General features: G+C 36.4%; 1 protein-coding gene across 2 annotated transcripts in view; it reads right to left on the bottom strand.

The window, feature by feature from the left end:
• The window catches only part of WDR70 (WD repeat domain 70), a 404,364-nt gene that overhangs the window by 367,102 nt on the left and 15,059 nt on the right, over positions 1 to 22,203 (bottom strand). For both annotated transcript variants that reach the window (XM_036886101.2, XM_036886094.2), the window contains exon 5: positions 8,493 to 8,682. In XM_036886101.2, the coding sequence (XP_036741996.2) occupies positions 8,493 to 8,682 (190 nt within the window). The remainder of the gene's footprint in view (positions 1 to 8,492; positions 8,683 to 22,203) is intronic.

Below are 22,203 nucleotides of genomic sequence, written 5' to 3' on the forward strand. Positions count from 1 at the left end.
AACCCAAGCATATATGTTCAATTAATATATGATAAAGGTGCCATGGACATACAATGGGGAAATGACAGCCTCTTCAACAACTGGTGTTGACAAAACTGGACAGCTACATGCAAGAGAATGAAACTGGATTACTGTTTAACCCCATACACTAAAGTAAACTCGAAATTGGTCAAAGACCTGAATGTAAGTCATGAAACCATAAAACTCTCAGAAGAAAACATTAGTAAAAATCTCTTGAATATAAACATGAGCAACTTTTTCCTGAACATATCTCCTCGGTCAAGGGAACAAAAGCAAAAATGAACAAAGGGAACTACATCAAACTAAAAACCTTCTGTAAAGCAAAGGACACCATCAGTAGAACAAAAAGGCATCCTACAATATGGGAGAATATATTCATAAATGACATATCTGATAAGGTGTTAACATCAAAAATAAATAAAGAGCTCACAGAACTCAACACCCAAAATGCAAAAATCCCAATTAAAATATGGGTGGTAGATCTGAACAGACACTTCTCCAAAGAAATTCAGATGGCCAACAGGTACATGAGAAAATGCTCCACATCACTAATCATCAGGAAAATGCAAATTAAAACCACAATGAGATATCACCTCACACCAACTAGGATGGCCAACATCCAGAAGACCAACAACAACAAATGCTGACAAGGATGCGGAGAATGGGGAACCCTCCTACACTGCTGGCGGGAATGTAAATTAAATCAACCATTCTGAAAAGCAGTATGGAGGTTCCTCAAAGAACTAAAAATAGAAATAACATTTGACCCATAAATTCCACTCCTAGGAATTTACCTGAAGAAAACAAGATCCCAGATTCAAAAAGACATATGTACCCCTATGTTTATCGCAGCACTATTTACAATACCCAAGATACAGAAGCAACCTCAGTGTCCATCAGTAGATGAATGGATAAAGAAGACGTGGTACATATACACAATGGAATATTATTCAGCCATAAAAAGAAAACAAATCCTCCCATTTGCAACAACACGGATAGAGCTAGAGGGTATTATGCTCAGTGAAATAAGCCAGGTGGAGAAAGACAAGTACCAAATGATTTCATTCACTTGTGGAGTGTAACAACAAAGCAAAACTGAAGGAACAAAACAGCAGCAGACTCGCAGAATCCAAGAAGAGACTAGTGGTTACCAAAGGGAAAGATGTGGAAAGAGTGGGTGGGGAGGGAGGGAGAAGGGGATTAGAAAGCATTATGATTAACACACATAACATAGGTGGATCACCGGGAAGGCAATATAGCACAGAGAAGACTAGTGACTCTGTGGCACCTTACTACGCTGATGGACAGTGAGTGCAATGGGGTTTGGGGGGGACTTGATAATATGGGTGAATGTAGTAACCACAATGTTGCTCATGTAAAACCTTCATAAGATTGTATATCAATGATACCTTAATTAATTAAAATTAATTAAATCTCCAGTCACTGGAGATGTCGGTTCAAAAAATTGTTTTTGTTTGAGTCTTTTTGTTTTAGGTAGAGTCATTCTATAACCAAAATACTCTCACTTCCCTTCTAACATGTAGTCTTAATTATTTCAGTTTGACTTGTTTAATTGACAAAAATGTCTAGAATAATATAACAATATGACAGTTCTCACCTTTATTTCTTATTCTAAATGAAGTACCTTTAATGTTCCTTAGTTATTTATAATATTGAATGCTAGTATGAAGCATGATTGAATTATTTATATGGTACAAAAGTTTCATTTGATTTCAGTTTTAAATGTTTTTATTAGAAATCATGTTAAAAATTTTTAAGTCACTTTTTGCTATATATATAAAATAGATGACCAGAATGATAGATATCAGGCACCAATCTAAGGGTTTTATATACATTCATTTACTCATTAAATCATCCACACAACTCCAGTTGAGTGTTTTATTAGCCCAATTTACAGAGGAAAATAAGCCACAGATCACAAAAAGTAATTCGAAGAATTCAGTAATTCTCCCCAAGTCACACAACTTGAAAGTCAAAGAACTCCACCTGGCTCCAAATCCACTTTAATCACTACTCTGTATCACCTCCTTGTAACTATATTTTGCTTCCTTTTATTGCCTGGATTTCCATTACAGTACTCTAGTGAACAGTGGATACTGGCAGACAACTTAAATGCCTTTTGATGTTGAAGTGATATTGCATCCACTAACGTGGTATTAATGAAGATGGAGAGAAATGGGGAGATCTGGTATATAATTTGGATATAGAGCTAATGAATCTTGTTAATGAATTAGAGATCGGATATGAGGTAGGAGGCAAAGAGAGGCATCAATGATGATGACTGAGTTGTATGGTCTACCCAGAGAAAATATTTAGAACTCTGTTTCCCATGTTTTTTATTCATTTTATTTACATTCCTGGTTTTCTATTTTACTTCAGTCTTTCTAATGTATGCTTTCTTATAGCATTTTACTTCATTAAATCCTTTTTGGAACAAGGTAAGATATAAGTTTATTCACTAATACCTAAGATTTAATTTATATTCATGTTCAGTACTATTCTGTTTGGGGTTTTTTTCTCTATTCTAGATTTTTTAATTATGATCTGAATTGCCTTACAATGAAGTACTGTTAACTTAAAGACATGGGATATTGCTTACAAAATAATTACTCCTAAAAAAAAGGATATAGAATTGCTGCCTTGTTTGTTGTTGACAATGAAGCCACTTTGAAGTTTTCATATAAAACTTATATAAGAATATTCTTTCTCCCCAGTTGCTTAGAAACAATATTTGTTTTGATTATTTTATGAAAAAATGTATCTTCCATCATACATGATGGTTGATGTCTCTTGAAGTGTTAGTGTTTATTGTTTCTGAAGAAAACATGGAAGAGATGGTAAGTTCCTGGCCTCTTGAATTGTACTCATTTTTTATCTTTTTTAGGCCTACCTTGAATTATACCTATTAAACAATCATAAACATCATATTCTGTGAAGGGCTATGAGCAGGCAGATATTCTAGGAATTGAGCCAGTAGCTCTGAGAGTTTTTTTTATTATTGAAACTATATTAGTAAGTATCGAGCCTTAAGAATGTTCATTTCCTTTAGATTCAGTAATATCATTTCTGTGATTCTGTCCTGAGGACATTTGGAAAAAGCTTTATGCACAAAAATGTTTATCACAGTACTACTTATAATAGTGATTTTCTAGAATGTGTTTCATGAAACATTATCTGGGGGAGGTGGGTGATGAAATTGGGTCCTTCACATCTGTTTTCATTTGAGGAAATTGTTGAAAGCATGGTCATCTCACTGGTGACACCAAGAAAGTGATTTCCTTGTATTAAGTGCACTTAATATAATTGTAATAAGATGACTTTCCAGAAAATTAAATCATAACTTACAGAGGTACTAATATAGTTAACCTGTGACTCTGTCACTATTTAAGTAAACAGCCACAAATGGACTGGGAAAAGATGCAGCCACAGGTAGACTGGAGACAGACTTACTTGTGGAGCCCTTTTGTTACAACAAAGATTGCAGGTGTTGAGCAGGGTCTATCCCAGTCTATGAATTCCATCCACACATTACAGAGCCTAAGCAAATGCACTGTTTAATTGTATGAAAGGCAATTCTTATATTAAGACTCAAAACCACTGGTTAAAAATGTTATTTTTAAAAATATTTTTCCATTACAAGTTTCATTAATACTTGCTGAAATATTTAGCACTCAAGTATGTGAACCTGGCTATTTTCCTACTGAGTAGAATATCTCTCTAAAAAGCCACAGTGCTTTGCAAGTTTCTGAGCAACAAAATAATCAAACTGTATTTGGGAATCCCCAGACAGAGTCCTGCCTGCTGTCGTGGTTTCTTTTCCTTCATTTAAGGAATGAGTATTACTATTTGCAATGTGACTCACATTACAAATAGTTTAATCTTAAAGCAATGAGGAAAAGGGATTGAAAAGGAAGATGCTAGAGGCAAAGAGACGAGCTAAGTGGCTACAGTAAAAGTTTATGTGGGAAAAAAATGCCTTAGTTTGATCTTAGATGCTGAAGTTAGAATATTGTTGGCAACTAAATATGGACATGTTTCATGAGTGGTTAGAAAGCTGGATCTGAAGTTGAAATGAGATAGGGCAATGCCTCTAGCTGCTCTGAGTGAAGAGGAGTCAGGAAGACAAAAAATGTAAGGCACTCCACCAGGCCAAATATGAAATTATAAGGCAGGCAAAGACTGATCCTCAGGGAATGCTTAGGGTTGGGGAAATGTAGGAAGTATGAAATAGTAAAAGAGACTCTGGGAGAAATGTAGGCACCATAGGAGCAGGGATTTGTCTGCTTTATTCATTGCCGTATCCCCAAAATCTGGAAAGTACCTGACTCATTAAGAGGTGCTCAATAAATATCTATTGAATAAAGAGATAGGCAGCAAACCAGTAGTACAAAAATATGGCAAAGAAAGAAGTCAACACTGTCCAATATTGCGAGGTACAGAATGAGAATTCAGAAAGTGTCTTTGGAGTTGGCTATTTGGATTTTGTCACCAAGGGACCTCTGTGAGAAGAGTTTCAGTGAAATGGTAAGGGCAGAAACTGACAATAAAGATTTAAAGGAGAAAATGTGTGGTGACAAATTAGAGGTGTCAAATATAGATATTGCTTCCAAGACACTTGGCAATAAAGAGAAAAAAGAAGTTGACAGTAGCTCTGAGGAAAAACTGAGCTAAAAAAGTTCAGTATGTTTGCAAGCTTAGAGACAGGAGCAAGTAGAAAGGAAAAGGCTGAAAGCACTTTGGAAAAAAAAGACACAAAAGGTTGATAGTAAAGAATCCAAGTATATGAGAAATAAGGAGAGGAAATCAAGGGCACCTACAGAATGGTTAAGCCTTGATAAGTAGATGGGACAATTTTGATATATCCCAAATTGTAAAAATATAACTAGTATCCTGATATACAAAATAATATCTTGTAAATCTCTTATAATTTTGCTTAGAAGTAACTCAAACTGATTTCCTGAGAGAACTAAATTCAGTTTCTGAATCAACAAAGAATTACTAGGCCCTAAGTCCACCAATCATAAAACCAAGATTCTTTCAAAGGCCAGAAACATTTTAACTCAATGGTGAAACATATGCCAAACACTGCTATGCAAATTACCATAAATGAATTACACTTAATAGCCTGTCTAGATGCCACAAACCTGGTGTTTATCAACTTTCTATGCTATGCAAGTTGATTTTTCCATAAGCCTAAATCTAATCTTGTACACTGTGCCTTTATTTCTGCCATTCACTCTGTAGACAGGCTGTGGCCTACACCCACCATACCCGTCAAAATGGAACCCTCTACAAAGCTCATTCAAATTCCACCTCCCAAAAGCATTTCTTCTACTACTCTGTGGACTTGATTTCGTAAGCCTCATTTTTCCACTTTCCCCTATTAAAACTCAGCCATGCACTAACCACATGATATTTCATCACCATACTTGCATACATTTGGGCTTTCACTACAGCAATTTTTTCCCTGCTTGCAAAACCCTTCTTTCCTCCATTCTGTTCCCCAGCCCCTTGTCAATCATGCAAACGTGTATTGGTCAGCTCAGACTACCTAAGAAAATACCACAGACTGGGTGGCTTAAACATCAGAATTTTATTTTCTCATAGTTCTGAAAGCTGGAAGTCCATGATCAAGGTTTCAGCAAATTTGTTTTCTGGTGAGAGCTTTTTTCTTGGCTTCTAGACATCCACATCCTTACTATGTTATATGCAGACCTAGCTCCCTAGTGTCTCTCTTCTTACAAGGACACTATCAGATCATGCCTCACTCTTATGACCTAATTTAACCTTAATTACTTTCAAAGAGGCTCATATCCCAACACAGCCACACTGGGGGTTAGGGCTTCAACACATGAATTTGGGGGGCATACAAACAAACACTCAATATGTAACATTCTCACACTTCATAGATAAACCTATATCTTTTACTCTGTGAACTACCCAAAATAATTAAGCACATTCTTCTCACATCCAGAGTACATTGTGACCTAGATGTGTGCTTCTTGTTGTTGTTTCTGATTTTTCATGTGTGCTTGGAAAAAAAAATGTTGGATGAGGGTTCTATATATATTCAATAGATAAAGCACATGCATATAAAGTGTTCAAATCTATAAATGCTGTCTTAAAAATTTCTGAATATCCCATTACAACTGTAGATTTGTCCCTTTTTCTTTGTAATTCTGTCAATTTTTGCTTTAAATATATTGTGAGTCACAGAGGTTAAGGACTGCCAAATTTTCCAGAAAATAAATTGTTCCTTTTACAGTTAGGTAATGACACTCATTCTGTTAATTAGGTTTATAACCTAAAGATTATTTTGTTTTACATTAATTTTATAATACTAGTCAATTATCCTCTGATTAGTATTTTCCTGCTATATTGTCTTCTATTCCTCTTCAACTTTTCCATGTCATTTAATTTAAAGTGTATCACTCATAAACAGAGTATGCCTGAATTTTTTAACCCAATCTGAGAATTTTTGTCTTTTAAGTGGCAATTTGACTCCATTTACCTCTATTGTGAATTCTGATATATGCATATTCATGCCTACTATCTTATTTTGTGACCTCTATTTACCAAGATTTTCCTCTACTTCTTTTTTCTCCTGCCCTGCCTTATTGGAATAATTGAGTTTTCAAGGATGAATGACGCTTATCCAGAGTACTGCAGTAGAAGTGAAACAGAAAATAATAGGGTGCATTTTCTGTTGAGATTTTAAAAACAATAATAAAATCAACTAAAGATGAACCTACTTTAAATGATCACCATTTGTTGGTAATTCTAAAAACGTCAGTTTAGAAATATGTTTTTGTTGATTTTTGCTACAATTAATGCTAAGTTTTGACAATCATAAGCTTCAAATTAGCATATTGTTTTTAATAATCATTGCATTCTACACAAAGTTAATTTGAAGAACTCCCACTTACACGTCTACACCAGATACTATCATATACATACTAAGCTATATGCGTTTACAGATAATGTTAATGGTTCAGAATCATTCAAGCCTACTTCAAGGGTAGTTTCATATCTTCAATCCCTTTGTACAGTACTGTAAATGTTTCTGCATTTAAACAGCAGATGCAAAACAAACTGATTATTAAGACAAAGAAACAAAACTTGAGTATCCTCTATTCAGTTATTTATTTGAATGCCAGGAGATAAAAACAAACTATGATAGACTAGGCTGGCAGAAGAATTCAGAAGGACAGTGTTTGAATGCCTCAATTGCTTTCATCAAAAACACTCCAAAGCAATGGGTCATTTAACCACAATATTTGTCATTATTTAGCCATTTTCTCTAATTTTTATAGAAGAAACATTAGAAGTTTTTACCAAATGTAATCAAAAATGATGAATTTTCTAGAAAACATATTTCAGTGAAAATATTTCAAGGACAGATTTTTTTAAAAGCCACTAGAACTGATATAAAAGGAAAAAGATATAGTCAACATTGCAGTTTGGGGAATATATTATAAAACAAGATTTTTAATGAAACTGCCAAAATTTATACTTATGTGCCTCTTCTAATTTTAGATATACACAGCACATTATATGTGTGTGCACGTGGATATATATATATATATATATATACATATATATATATATATATATATACACACACACACACACACACACACACATCTGTCATTTCAGGTGAAAAAATTTTTCAAAATTAAAATTAAAAGCTTTTTTTTCATTAACTATGAACAAACATATATTGACAAATTTGGTATACTGGGTATTGAACATGAATATACAATGTCCATTTCATAAAGTCACTGACAGATTTGCAAAAGCTGTCAGTTTTTTCAATGAGCATCATTTGTTTCATTTCATAATTATTACTGAAAATAATCTGTCACACCAAAGAGAATGATATTAACAAATGATCCACTCTACATGCCAAACACACAAAGCATACCAATGGTTTTCCTTATATTGTTTTCTTTTACTATTTTGGAGGTTACAAATTTATTTCTATTCTTTGGGCAGCTATTCTTAAAATTGTTAACTTACATACGTGACTTAAACTAATATGAAGTTAACTAGTATCTCTAACCTGCTCTCAAATAATACAAGGATACTTCAAAATGAATGAACTAATTCCTCTCTCCCATCTTCTACATTACTGTTCACAGTAATCTTAGATCCACTTTGTTTTTCACTCCCCCCAAATGTATCCATCATTTACAACTCAATAGTTACCTACATTTTACAAAATGTTTAGTAATTTATTTCATTTTCAACACACTGCTTCCTGATCTCCATTTATTCTTTTTGAGTTCTTCCTTGTTCTCAAAGTACATCCTTCAGAGTTCTTTCAACAAGGGCTATCAGTAGTAAACCCAGATTTTTTTTTAATTTGCTCTCACTCATGAATACAGTTTGGCAGGTAACTGATCTCTAAACTACTCCACTGACTTCTTAAATTACCAATGAATACTTACTTCCTCCTCTTCTGAATCACCATCATCATCATCTTCTTCTTCTTCACCAAGAGGTGGAGGTAAAGGACCAATGATATCTTCCTCCATATGATTAACTGGTTCTTCCACCGTTTTAAGGGGTAAAGGAGGGCCAATTAACTCATCAGAAGAAGAATCAGAACTCTCCTCACTTTCACTGCTGCTTGTATCCCTGAAAATACAGAAACAGAAACTCTTTGTCTCTGCTTCAACAAAGAATACACTCTCAAGATAGAATTGACTTCTCAGGAAACCCTGCCTCTCCTTTAACAACTGAGTTTTTATCTAATTAAATTAAAATAACTTTGATTTGTTAAATTTATAATTCAAATATTAGGTCAAATGTTGTTTTTATATTAAGAAGGTAAAAAACTTATTTTATCTACTTCTATTACCCAAACATAAATTAAAATCAGAGATAAAAGGTCACAGCAATTTTAATATCAGAAGTCCATTAGATCATCTTCACACATGAAGACCCAGCAGAACAACTAGAATGTGGAAGAAAAATATAAAATACTGTATCTATATAAGAAAGAAAACCACTGAGATAACCAATACCTCTATTTACTATTTGAATCCAATCACTGTTTGCTACAGGAGCAAATACAGCCAGTAATGTAAAAAAGTTAGTATTACTCCCAAAATGTTTCAATATATTTTCTGAAATACAAATTACTTCTCAGTTCTAATCCAAGTTTGCTGAGTTGATAAAATACTAAATGTGGCATTTCTGGATTCTAAAAATATGTTTACTATAGGGAGTATCATACTGATTCCCACCTATCTTTCTACCCAGAACACATGAGAAATGTAACACACTCTCCTTAGGTCTTTATCAAATACCTCCAGGCATTCTGAAAGCCACCACCATCCACCTCCTATCCCATCCCAAAGGATAGAGAACTGCATTTTCAATTGTATCAATTAATCTATCAAATATGTTATAGGAGTCCAAGTGTCATTACCTTATAATAAAGTGTTTTAAGTAAGCTCCATGAAAGAAGAAATTTGTGTCTATTGTGTTCACTGCTGTGCCTCACATATAATAGTCACTCAATATTTACTGAAGAAAAAATGGGATTTTTCTTATTTTCACCTAGGTTTAATATTAAAAGAAATACATTCTCAGTTACTTGATATCCTTATACAAAAGTAGGAGCTAGCAAAGCCCCATAGAGTTTCTCTTTGTTTTTACAATGGTCTAGCTCACTGAGCTCTGGCGCCACATGCCTTCTTTCTGATTGAATAGGTTAAATTTGGTTCAGCATAAGGACCTGTGCACTTGCAATTCCCTCTACTGGAACTGACTGTTACACAGCCTTTTCCTAATCATGGGTCTCCTCAAATGTCACCTCCTCAAAGAAGCCTTCAGGGACCGCCTTTCTAAACTTACAGACACACCCCTATCAGTCACCATTACCCTAATCACCTTACTTTGATAATCTTTATTACACACATTACATGCTGATGCTGATCCTCTTTGATTGGTTACTTAGTTGTTTATAATCTCTTATCCATCCCCAAAATGCCCCACAACAATATGAGCTCAGAGATCTCATCTGATTTGCTAATTGCTATATCCTCAGTGCCTAAAGCAGTGTCTAACCCTCAACAGATGTTCAATAAGAAATAGCTGAGTAACTGAATAAATTTGTATTAAAGTATTCATACTTCTAAATTTTCTCTTTGTGATTAAATCACAAATTTCCAAATGTACTGGTTTAGAAGTCAGACTTTCTTAATGCAAAATTATTCAAGGACAGAATGCTGTAAACTGAAATGTTATCCTTAGCACCTATGCTTTCACTGAGTTAACTAGTTCAGAAGTAAGCACTAAACTGAGAACTAAATGGATCTATGTTGATTTCATAGCTGATTATGCAGGCCTAATACCCAAATCAAACTGTATGGAATGCATCAGTTCTATGCAGCTTCTAATTCCATTTTTTGTCTTTTTGCTTCTAATGTACACAAGCTGACAAAATTAACAATTTTTAACATATTGTCAATATTCTGAAAAGCAAAGCCCATGAAATTTTGTCCAAAAACGTCTCTGACAGAAAACAGAACACATTCCATGTGTAAAATATGCCTTGATTCAATGTGGTGCCACAATATGAAGCACAGCTTGAGAAACAATATGTACTGGATGAGAAAACAGTTAAGAGTCAAATCCTAATTTTTTCTCGGCTAACTTTGAAAAAAAGAGTTTAGTTAAGCATTAAAGATGTACAGTTACACAATTTCAATTTAGGAACTAAATTCATGAACAAAAATCATTGTTTCCAGCACTAATTTTATTTAAAAGAAATGCAAATGTCTTAAATGATTCCTACCTTACAAATTGGAACACAGCTATTATTCCCAGAAATGACAATTTCTTCCAAGTATCTGACTTTTGAATGGGAACTTACATCTGTACACTAAATTTTTAAGGCCAATAAAAGTGGTAATCTTAGAAGACTGTTTTTCTCTAAGCAAATTTTAACACTGTAGATTTTCAAAAACTTATTTGTATGTTTTGGGAAACAGATTCTCAACATAGGACAAAAAATAACTTGAAACTCACTTAAAATATACAGGGCTGAATGAATTTCAGCCAGAAGATCAGAACAGCAATTCCAGAACTGTATTCAAATTATCACAAGAAATGATTAAGTATGTATTTTAAAAAGTGAAGAAAATGATTACCATGTAATGAATGCTGAATACCCATACAATAAAATAGAAAACTACCCTGCATTCATATCTCCCATTACACACAACCAAAAGAACCTCTACCTCACACCAAATACAGAATTAACTCAAAATAGATCAATGACCAAAATATAAGAGCTACAACCATAAAGCTCCTAGAAGAAAACAGAAGGAACTCTTCATGACCTATAATTTGACAATGGATTCTTAGATACAACAGCACAAGCATGAACAATAAAAAGAAAAAATAGAGTAGTTAGACTTTGTCAGAATTAAAAACTTTTGTACATCAAAGGACATTATTAAGAAAGTGAAAAAAATTTATAGAAAGGGAGAAAATATTTGCAAGTCATATATATGTAAAGGATTTAGTATTCAGAATATGTAAAGAACTCCTACAACTCAACAACATAAGACAAACAATCCAATTCAAAAATAAGCAAAGTACTTGAATAGGCATTTCTCCAAAGAAGATAAACAAATGGCCAATAAGCATATCAAAAATGCTGAACATCATGAAGACATTAGGGAAATGAAAATAAAAACCACAATGAGATACTACTTCACACCTACTAAAATGGCTACAGTAAAAACAAAACAAAATGGAAAATAACAAGTGATGACAAGAATGTGGAGAAACTGGAACTTCTACATTGCTTGTAGGAATGTAAAATGGTGCACCCAATAGGGAAAAGTTTGGCAGTTTACATGAAATTTCCTTATGACCCAGAAATTCCACTCTAAGTTATATAAAAAATTATAAACAAAAACTCAAACAGGTATTTGTTTGCCACTGTTCAGTGAACTCACAACACCCAAAAGGTGGAACTAAAACAAATGTTCATCAACAAATGAATGGATAAACAAACTGTGGTACATACATACAATAGAACACTATTCAGACATTTAAAGGAATGAATTTCTGATGCAAGTGGAGACTTGAAAACATTATGCAACATGATAAAAGCCAGACACAAAAAGATAAATATTGTATGGAACCACGTATATGAAATAGGAAAATTCATAGAGTCAGAAAGTAAATTATACATTAGCAGCAGCTAAGGGGAGAGGAGAATGGGAAGTTACCGCTTAACGGTTCAAGTTTCTGTTTGGAGTCAATATGATCAAACACATGGAAAAGTGGTTTGTACAATGAAGTGTTGTATAATTAAGACTGCTTAAAAAGATCAGGTATAAGAAAAAATATTAAATCTAACAAGCTGATCAATATACATATAAAGTATGTGGTCAGATTTCCAGTAAATAAAGATTTCTTCAGACAGGCAGATGTATCAAAATCACTAGGATAAAAAATGCATAACCTTAAGGCAATTAAAATAATACCAATATTACAAAACTTTAAGTTCCTCAAAGAAGAAAAGTCATTTAACATTTATCTCTGCCTATATATTTTTTATATCATTAATCTACAATTACATGAGGAACATTATGTTGACCCCCTTCACCAAGTCACCCCCACAACCTCCATTACAGCATCAGCGTAGTAATAGGCTGTAGAATCACTACTTATCTTTTCTGTGTTGCACAGCCCTCACCATGCCTCCCCCCACATTATACATGCTAATCTTAATGCCCCCTTTCTCCCCCCACTTATCCCTCCCTTCCCACCCATCCTTCCCAGTCCCTTTCCCTTTGGTAACTGTTAGTCCATTCCTGGGTTCTGTGATTCTACTGCTATTTTGTTCCTTCAGTTTTTACTTTGTTCTTATACTCCACATATTAGTAAAATCATTTGGTATTTGTCTTTCTCCACCTGGCTTATTTCACTGAGCATAATACCCTCTAGATCCATCCATGTTGTTGCAAATGGTAGGATTTGTTTTCTTCTTATGGCTAAATAACATTCCATTGTGTATATGTACCACTTCTTCTTTATCCATTCATCTACTGATGGATACTTAGGTTGCTTCCATTTCTCTGCCTATATATATATATATATATATATATATATATATATATATATATTTTTTGTGAGGGCATCTCTCATATTTATTGATCAAATGGTTGTTAACAACAATAAAATTCTGTATAGGGGAGTCAATGCTCAATGCACAATCATTAATCCACCCCAAGCCTAATTTTCGTCAGTCTCCAATCTTCTGAGGCATAACAAACAAGTTCTTACATGGAGAACAAATTCTTACATAATGAATAAGTTACATAGTGAACAGTACAAGGGCAGTCATCACAGAAACTTTCGGTTTTGCTCATGCATTATGAACTATAAACAGTCAGTTCAAATATGAATACTCATTTGGTTTTTATACTTGATTTATATGTGGATACCACATTTCTCTCTTTATTATTATTATTTATAATAAAATGCTGAAGTGGTAGGTAGATACAAGATAAAGGTAGAAAACATAGTTTAGTGTTGTAAGAGAGCAAATGTAGATGATCAGGTGTGTGCCTGTAGACTATGTGTTAATCCAAGCTAGACAAGGGCAATAAAACATCCATGTATGCAGAAGATTTCTCTCAGAATGGGGGGGGTGAGGTTCTTCTAAGCCTCACCTCTGTTGATCTCCAATTTCTCACCTGATGGCCCCCCTGCGACTGTGCCTATCTTAGGTTGTTCCTCCCTTGAGGAATCTTACCCGTCTCTGGCTAACCAGTCATCTTCCGGGGCCATACAGGGAAATGTAAAGTTGGTAAGTGAGAGAGAAGCCTTATTGTTTGAAATGGTTAGCTTTTTATTTCTTTGCATATTTATGCCCTGTAGCTTCTATGCCCAGCATTTGTCTTGAGGTATCTTTACCACTTGGAAGAATTATGATACTCGGTAAATTTGATATGAGGCACGAATTCTATTTAAGGGTTGTAATTAGGAAGGAAGAAGAAAAGCTATAGAAGTAGCAGGCGTCTGCCTATATATTTTAATGTTACTTTTTTCCAAGTATTATAAGGGCATTGTGAAAGCTATAGGCAGGAGGCCTTTAAAAGTCCTTAACTTTTACTCCTCAAGAGAATTCCCTTTAATTATCGGTTTTATCCCACCCCGAAGGAAAAAGTCACCATGTCCCTTCCCAGGACAAGTAAAGACTGCTTCCCACAGTGTCAATGAATAGTACTTGTTATACCCAATAAAAGAAGTTGCTACTTCTTTATATATCTGAAAAAACTAAAGTCTGATACTGCTCAGTTGCTGATCTCTAGTTAGAAATGAAGTTCTTTGAAAAGAAAAACGCAGCTTCTTAGTATAAAATCACAACCATTATTTTCTTTTTTCTTTCCAGCAGATACCTACCTACCTTCAAGTATCTAATATAAGATCTAACATTAAAATGACAGTGAAAGAAGTAATCTAATCACCGCTATAAAGAAACAAGATATAAGCAAAAAAGAGACAAGAAACTTCATAGCTTATCAAGAAACAACAACAATTCCAAATAAAGTCTGAACTCACAATTTAAAAAACTAGAAAAAGAACAACTCAAGGCCAAAGTTAGAAGGAGGATGTAATAAATACCAGAGCAAGAAGAAATAAAGCAAAGAATAAGACAATAGAAAAAAAATCAATGAAACCAAGATTTGGTTTTTTGAGAAAATTTTTTTTTAAATAGACAAACCCCCATTGGAGCCAAGATGGCGGCATGAGTAGAGCAGCGGAAATCTTCTCCCAAAACGACATATAGCTATGAAAATATAACAAAGACAACTCTTCCTAGAATAAAGACCAGAGGACACAGGACAACATCCAGACCACATCTGCACCTGAGAGCACCCAGCGCCTCGTAAAAGAGGTAAGATACAAGCGCTGGCCCCACGGGACCAGAGCGCCCCTCCCCCCGGCTCCCAGCGGGAGAAGAATAGGCAGAGCGGGAGGGAGACGGAGCACAGGACTGCCGAACACCCAGCCCAAGCCATCCGGGCCAGAGCGCAGACACAGTACGTGCCCAGGGGGCCCTGGATGCTAGGGAAACAGGGCAGCAAGAACAGTGAGCGGGTACTGGAGGCCTGGCGCCAGAGGACATAACAAAAGCGAGCGGACATATTTTTTATTCTGTTTTGTTCTGGCGAGCGCTTTTTGGAAGTCTTAAAGGGATAGGGAACCCAATATTAGGGAAACAGGGCAGCAAGACCAGTGAGTAGATGCCTGAGGCTGGCGCCGGAGAATAAAGAAAAACGAGCGACCATTTTTTATTTTATTTTTTACTTTTTATTTTTTTAATTTAAAAAAATTTTTTTGGTGTGGTGGTTGTTCTGTTTTGGTGGGTGCTTTTTGGAAGTCTTAAACGGGCAGGGCGGGACACTTAATCCAGAGGTAGAGAATCCAGGGATCTCTGGGCACCCTAATCCCCTGGGCTGCAGGAAGCTCAGGGGCCCCTTACAGAGATAAATAGCCTCCAGGGAGCTCCCCCTCCAACGCGACTCCACCACTTTGGAGCAGCTGCCCGAGCCAGGCCACGCCCACAGCAAAGCGGAGATAAACTCCATAGCAGCCACGCAGGAAGCAGAAGCCCTGTCTGCGCGCAGCTGCCCAGCACAAGCCACTAGAGGTCGCTGTTCTCCCAGGAGAGGAGGGCCACAAACCAACAAGAAAGGAAGTCCTTCCAGCCGTCACTCGTTCCAGCTCTGCAAACTATTCCTATCACCATGAAAAGGCAAAGCTACAGGCAGACAAAGATCACAGAGACAACACCAGAGAAGGAGACAGACCTAACCAGTCTTCCTGACACACAATTCAAAATAAGAATCATAAACATGCTGACAGAGATGCAGAGAAATACACAAGAGAAATGGGATGAAGTCCGGAGGGAGATCACAGATGCCAGAAAGGAGATTACAGAAATGAAACAAACTCTGGAAGGGTTTATAAGCAGAACGGATAGGATGCAAAAGGCCATTGATGGAATTGAAACCAGAGAACAGTAACACATAGAAGCTGACATAGAGAGAGATAAAAGGATCTACAGGAATGAAACAATGTTAAGAGAACTGTGTGACCAATCCAAAAGGAACAATATCCGTATTATAGGGGTACCAGAAGAAGAAGAGAGAGAAAAAGGGATGGAAAGTATCTTAGAAGAAATAATTGCTGAAAACTTCCCCAAACTGGGGGAGGAAATAATCGAACAGACCACGGAAATACACAGAACCCCCAACAGAAAGGATCCAAGAAGGGCAACACCAAGACACATAATAATTAAAATGGCAAAGATCAAGGACAAGGAAAGAGTGTTAAAGGCAGCTAGAGAGAAAAAGGTCACCTATAAAGGGAAACCCATCAGGCTAACATCAGACTTCTCGACAGAAACCCTACAGGCCAGAAGAGAATGGCATGACATATTTAATGCAATGAAACAGAAGGGCCTTGAACCAAGTGTATCCAGCACGACTATCATTCAAATATGATGGAGGGATTAAACAATTCCCAGACAAACAAAAGCTGAGGGAATTTGCTTCCCACAAACCACCTCTACAGGACATCTTACAGGGACTGCTCTAGATGGGAGCACTCCTAGAAAGAGCACAGCACAAAACACCCAACATACGAAGAATCGAGGAGGAGGAATAAGAACGGAGAGAAGAAAAGAATATCCAGACACTGTATATAACAGCTCAATACGCGGGCTAAGTTAGGCAGTAAGATACTAAAGAGGCTAACCTTGAACCTTTGGTAACCACGAATTTAAAGCCTGCAATGGCAATAAGTACATACCTTTCAATAGTCCCCCTAAATGTTAATGGACTTAATGCACCAATCAAAAGACACAGAGTAATAGAATGGATAAAAAAGCAAGACCCATCTATATGCTGCTTACAAGAAACTTACCTCAAACCCAAAGACATGTACAGACTAAAAGTCAAGGGATGGAAAAACATATTTCAGGCAAACAACAGCGAGAAGAAAGCAGGGATTGCAGTACTAATATCAGACAAAATAGACTTCAAAACAAAGAAAGTAACAAGAGATAAAGAAGGACACTACATAATGATAAAGGGCTCAGTCCAACAACAGGATATAACCATTCTAAATATATATGCACCCAACACAGGAGCACCAGCATATGTGAAACAAATACTAACAGAACTAAAGGGGGAAATAAACTGCAATGCATTCATTCTAGGAGACTTCACCACACCACTCACCCCAAAGGATAGATCCACCTGGCAGAAAATAAGTAAGGACACGGAAGCACTGAACAACACAGTAGAGCAGATGGACCTAATAGACATCTATAGAACTCTACATCCAAAAGCAACAGAATATACATTCTTCTCAAGTGCACAAGGAACATTCTCCAGAACAGACCACATTCTAGGCCACAAAAAGAGCCTCAGTAAATTCCAAAAGACTGAAATTCTACCAACCAACTTTTCAGACCACAAAGGCATAAAACTAGAAATAAATTGCACAAAGAAAGCAAAAAGGCTCACAAACACATGGAGGCATAACAACACGCTCCTAAATAATCAATGGATCAATGACCAAATCAAATGGAGATCCAGCAATATATGGAAACAAATGACAACAACACTAAGCCCCAACTTCTGTGGAACACAGCAAAAGCAGTCTTAAGAGGAAAGTACAGCAATTCAAGCATATTTTAAAAAGGAAGAACAATCCCAAATGAATGGTCTAATGTCACAATTATCGAAATTGGAAAAAGAAGAACACATGAGGCCTAAGGTCAGCAGAAGGAGGGACATAATAAAGATCAGAGAAGAAATAAATAAAATTGAGAAGAATAAAACAATAGCAAAAATCAATGCAACCAAGAGCTGGTTCTACGAGAAAATAAACAAAATAGATAAGCCTCTAGCCAGACTTATTAAGAAGAAAAGAGAGTCAACACAAATCAACAGTATCAGAAACGAGAAAGGAAAAATCACAACGGACCCCACATAAATACAAAGAATTATTAGAGAATACTATGAAAACCTATATGCTAACAAGCTGGGAAACCTGGGAGAAATGGACAACTTCCTAGAAAAATACAACCTTCCAAGACTGACACTGAAAGAAACAGAAAATCTAAACAGACCAATTACCAGCAACGAAATTGAAGCGGTAATCAAAAAACTACCAATGAACAAAACCCCCGGGCCAGATGGATTTACCTCGGAATTTTATCAGACATACAGGGAAGACATAACACCCATTCTCCTTAAAGTTTTCTAAAAAATAGAGGAGGAGGGGATACTCCCAAACTCATTCTATGAAGCTAACATTACCCTAATACCAAAACCAGGCAAAGACCCCACCAAAAAAGAAAACTACAGACCAATATCCCTGATGAACGCAGATGCAAAAATACTCAACAAAATATTAGCAAACCGAATTCAAAAATACATCAAAAGGATCATACACCGTGACCAAGTGGGATTCATCCCAGAGATGTAAGGATGGTACAACATTCGAAAGTCCATCAACATCATCCACCACATCAACAAAAAGAAAGACAAAAACCACATGATCATCTCCATAGATGCTGAAAAAGCATTTGACAAAGTTCAACATCCATTCATGATAAAAACTCTCAGCAAAATAGGAATACAGGGCAAGTACCTCAACATAATAAAGGCCATCTATGATAAACCCACAGCCAACATTATATTGAACAGCGAGAAGCTGAAAGCATTTCCTCTGAGATCGGGAACTAGACAGGGATGCCCACTCTCCCCACTGTTATTTAACATAGTACTGGAGGTCCTAGCCATGGCAATCAGACAAAACAAAGAAATACAAGGAATCCAGACTGGTAAAGAAGAAGTTAAACTGTCACTATTTGCAGATGACATGATACTGTACATAAAAAACCCTAAAGACTCCACCCCAAAACTACTAGAACTGATATCAGAATACAGCAAAGTTGCAGGATACAAAATCAACACACAGAAATCTGTGGCTTTCCTATACACTAACAATGAACCAACAGAAAGAGAAATCAGGAAAACAACTCCATTCACAATTGCATCAAAAAAAATAAAATACCTAGGAATAAACCTAACCAAAGAAGTGAAAGACTTATACTCTGAAAACTACAGGTCACTCTTAAGAGAAATTAAAGGGGACACTAACAGATGGAAACTCATCCCAGGCTCGTGGCTAGGAAGAATTAATATCGTCAAAACGGCCATCCTGCCCAAAGCAATATACAGATTTGATGCAATCCCTATGAAACTACCAGCAACATTCTTCAATGAACTGGAATAAATAATTCAAAAATTCATATGGAAACACCAAAGACTCCGAATAGCCAAAGCACTCCTGAGAAAGGAGAATAAAGTAGGGGGGATCTCACTCCCCAACTTCAAGCTCTACTATAAAGCCATAGTAATCAAGACAATTTGGTACTGGCACAAGAACAGAGCCACAGACCAATGGAACAGACTAGAGAATCCAGACATTAACTCAGACATATATGGTCAATTAATATTTGATAAAGGAGCCATGGACATACAATGGCGAAATGACAGTCTCTTCAACAGATGGTGCTGGCAAAACTGGACAGCTACATGTAGGAGAATGAAACTGGACCATTGTCTAACCCCATACACAAAAGTCAACTCAAAATGGATCAAAGACCTGAATGTAGGTCATGAAACCATTAAACTCTTGGAAGAAAACATAGGCAAAAACCTCTTAGACATAAACATGAGTGACCTCTTCCTGAACATATCTCCCCAGGCAAGGAAAACAAGAGCAAAAATGAACAAGTGGAACTATATTAAGCTGAAAAGCTTCTGTACAGCAAAAGACACCATCAATAGAACAAAAAGGAACCCTACAGTATGGGAGAATATATTTGAAAATGACACATCCGATAAAGGCTTGATGTCCAGAATATATTAAGAGCTCACATGCCTCAACAAACAAAAAACAAATAACCCAATTAAAAAATGGGCAGAGGAACTGAACAGACAGTTCTCCAAAACAGAAATACAGATAGCCAACAGACACATGAAAAGATGCTCCACATCGCTAATTATCAGAGAAATGCAAATTAAAACTACAATGAGGTATCACCTCACACCAGTAAGGATGGCTGCCATCCAAAAGACAAACAACAACAACTGTTGGCGAGCCTGTGGAGAAAGGGGAACCCTCCTACACTGCTGGTGGGAATGTAAGTTAGTTCAACCATTCTCGAAAGCAGTATGGAGGTACATCAAAATGCTCAAAACAGACTTACCATTTGACCCAGGAATTGCACTTGTAGGAATTTATCCTAAGAATGCAGCAATCAAGTATGAGAAAGATCAGTGCACCCCTATGTTTACTGCAGTACTATTTACAATAGCCAAGAATTGGAAGCAACCTAAATGTCCATCGACAGATGAATGGATAAAGAAGATGTAGTACATATACACAATGGAATACTACTCAGTCATAAGAAAAGGGCAAATCCAACCATTTGCAGCAACATGGATGGAGCTGGAGGTTATTATGCTCACTGAAACAAGCCAAGGGGACAAAGAGAAATACCAAACAATTTCACTTATCTTTGGAATATAAGAACAAAGGAAAAACTGAAGGAACAAAACAGCAACAGAATCACAGAACTCAAGAATGGACTAACAGGTACCAAAGGGAAAGAGACTGGGGAGGATGGGTGGGTAGGGAGGGATAAGGGGGTGGAGAAGTAGCGGGGTATTAAGATTAGCATGCATGGGGGGGTAGGAGAAAAGGGAGGGCTGTACAACACAGAGAAGGCAAGTAGTGATTCTACATTTTGCTATGCTGATGGACAGTGACTGTAAAGGGGTTTATAGGGGAGACCTGGTATATGGGAGAGCCTAGTAAACATAATATTCGTCATGTAAGTGTAGATTAGTGATACCAAAAACAAAACAAAACAAAAACAAAACAGAAAAACAGGGCAGTTCCTGTGTGGTAACCTCCAATGAGTTCTACACAAGGGTATAAAGGGCACATAAAAGTGTAGGCAAAGGGTCTGTTTGTGTTTATACAGAAGATCAAAGCCTAATTGGGCTACCCTGAAAATGAACTAAGATACGATATGAAAAAGAACTTCCAACATCAGCACTCTCTGGAAGACTCATGCCAGAAGATGATCATCAAAAAACCCCAACAAAGATCCACGCACTGCTACAGCTGTAGATGCACTCATCCCACCAGCTCCTGGACTTGCCATGGGAATGAAGAAGGAGATATCTAAGCTGGCCTGTGCATACAGTAAAACAACAAATTTGACTGGATCTATAGTGTTGGAACTCAAACAAAAATTCGTAGAAGTGCAAATTGTAGCGCTCCAAAATCTTACAGACTATTTACTGTTAAAAGAACATATGGGATGTGAACATTCCCCAGGAATGGGTTGTTTTAATTTGTCTGATTTCTCTCAGACTGTTCAAGCTCAGTTGGACAATATCCACCATATCATAGATAAGTTTTCACAAATGCCTAAGGTGCCTAACTGGTTTTCTTGGTTTCACTGGAGATGGCTGGTAATTACAGGTATGCTTTGGTTATGTAACTATACTCCTATTATGTTAATGTGTGTGCGCAATTTAATTAGTAGTTTAAAACCTATACATGCTGAAGTTACTCTACAAGAAGAGATGTCAAAGAAATAATCAATCTTCCCATGTTTTCTTCCGCCTGCTACTTCTATAGCTTTTCTTCTTCCTTCCTAATTACAACCCTTAAATAGAATTCGTGCCTCATATCAAATTTACCGAGTATCATAATTCTTCCAAGTGGTAAAGATACCTCAAGACAAATGCTGGGCATAGAAGCCACAGGGCATAAATATGCAAAGAAGTAAAAAGCTAACCTTTTCAAACAATAAGGCTTCTCTCTCACTTATCAACTTTACATTTCCTGTATGGCCCCGGAAGATGACTGGTTAGCCAGAGACGGGTAAGATTCCTCAAGGGAGGAACAACCTAAGACAGGCACAGTCGCAGGGGGGCCATCAGGTGAGAAATTGGAGATCAACAGAGGTGAGGCTTAGAAGAACCTCACCCCCCCCATTCTGAGAGAAATCTTCTGCATACATGG

Source organism: Manis pentadactyla, chromosome 2, assembly GCF_030020395.1.
Source record: "Manis pentadactyla isolate mManPen7 chromosome 2, mManPen7.hap1, whole genome shotgun sequence".
Classification (NCBI taxonomy): Eukaryota; Metazoa; Chordata; class Mammalia; order Pholidota; family Manidae; genus Manis; species Manis pentadactyla.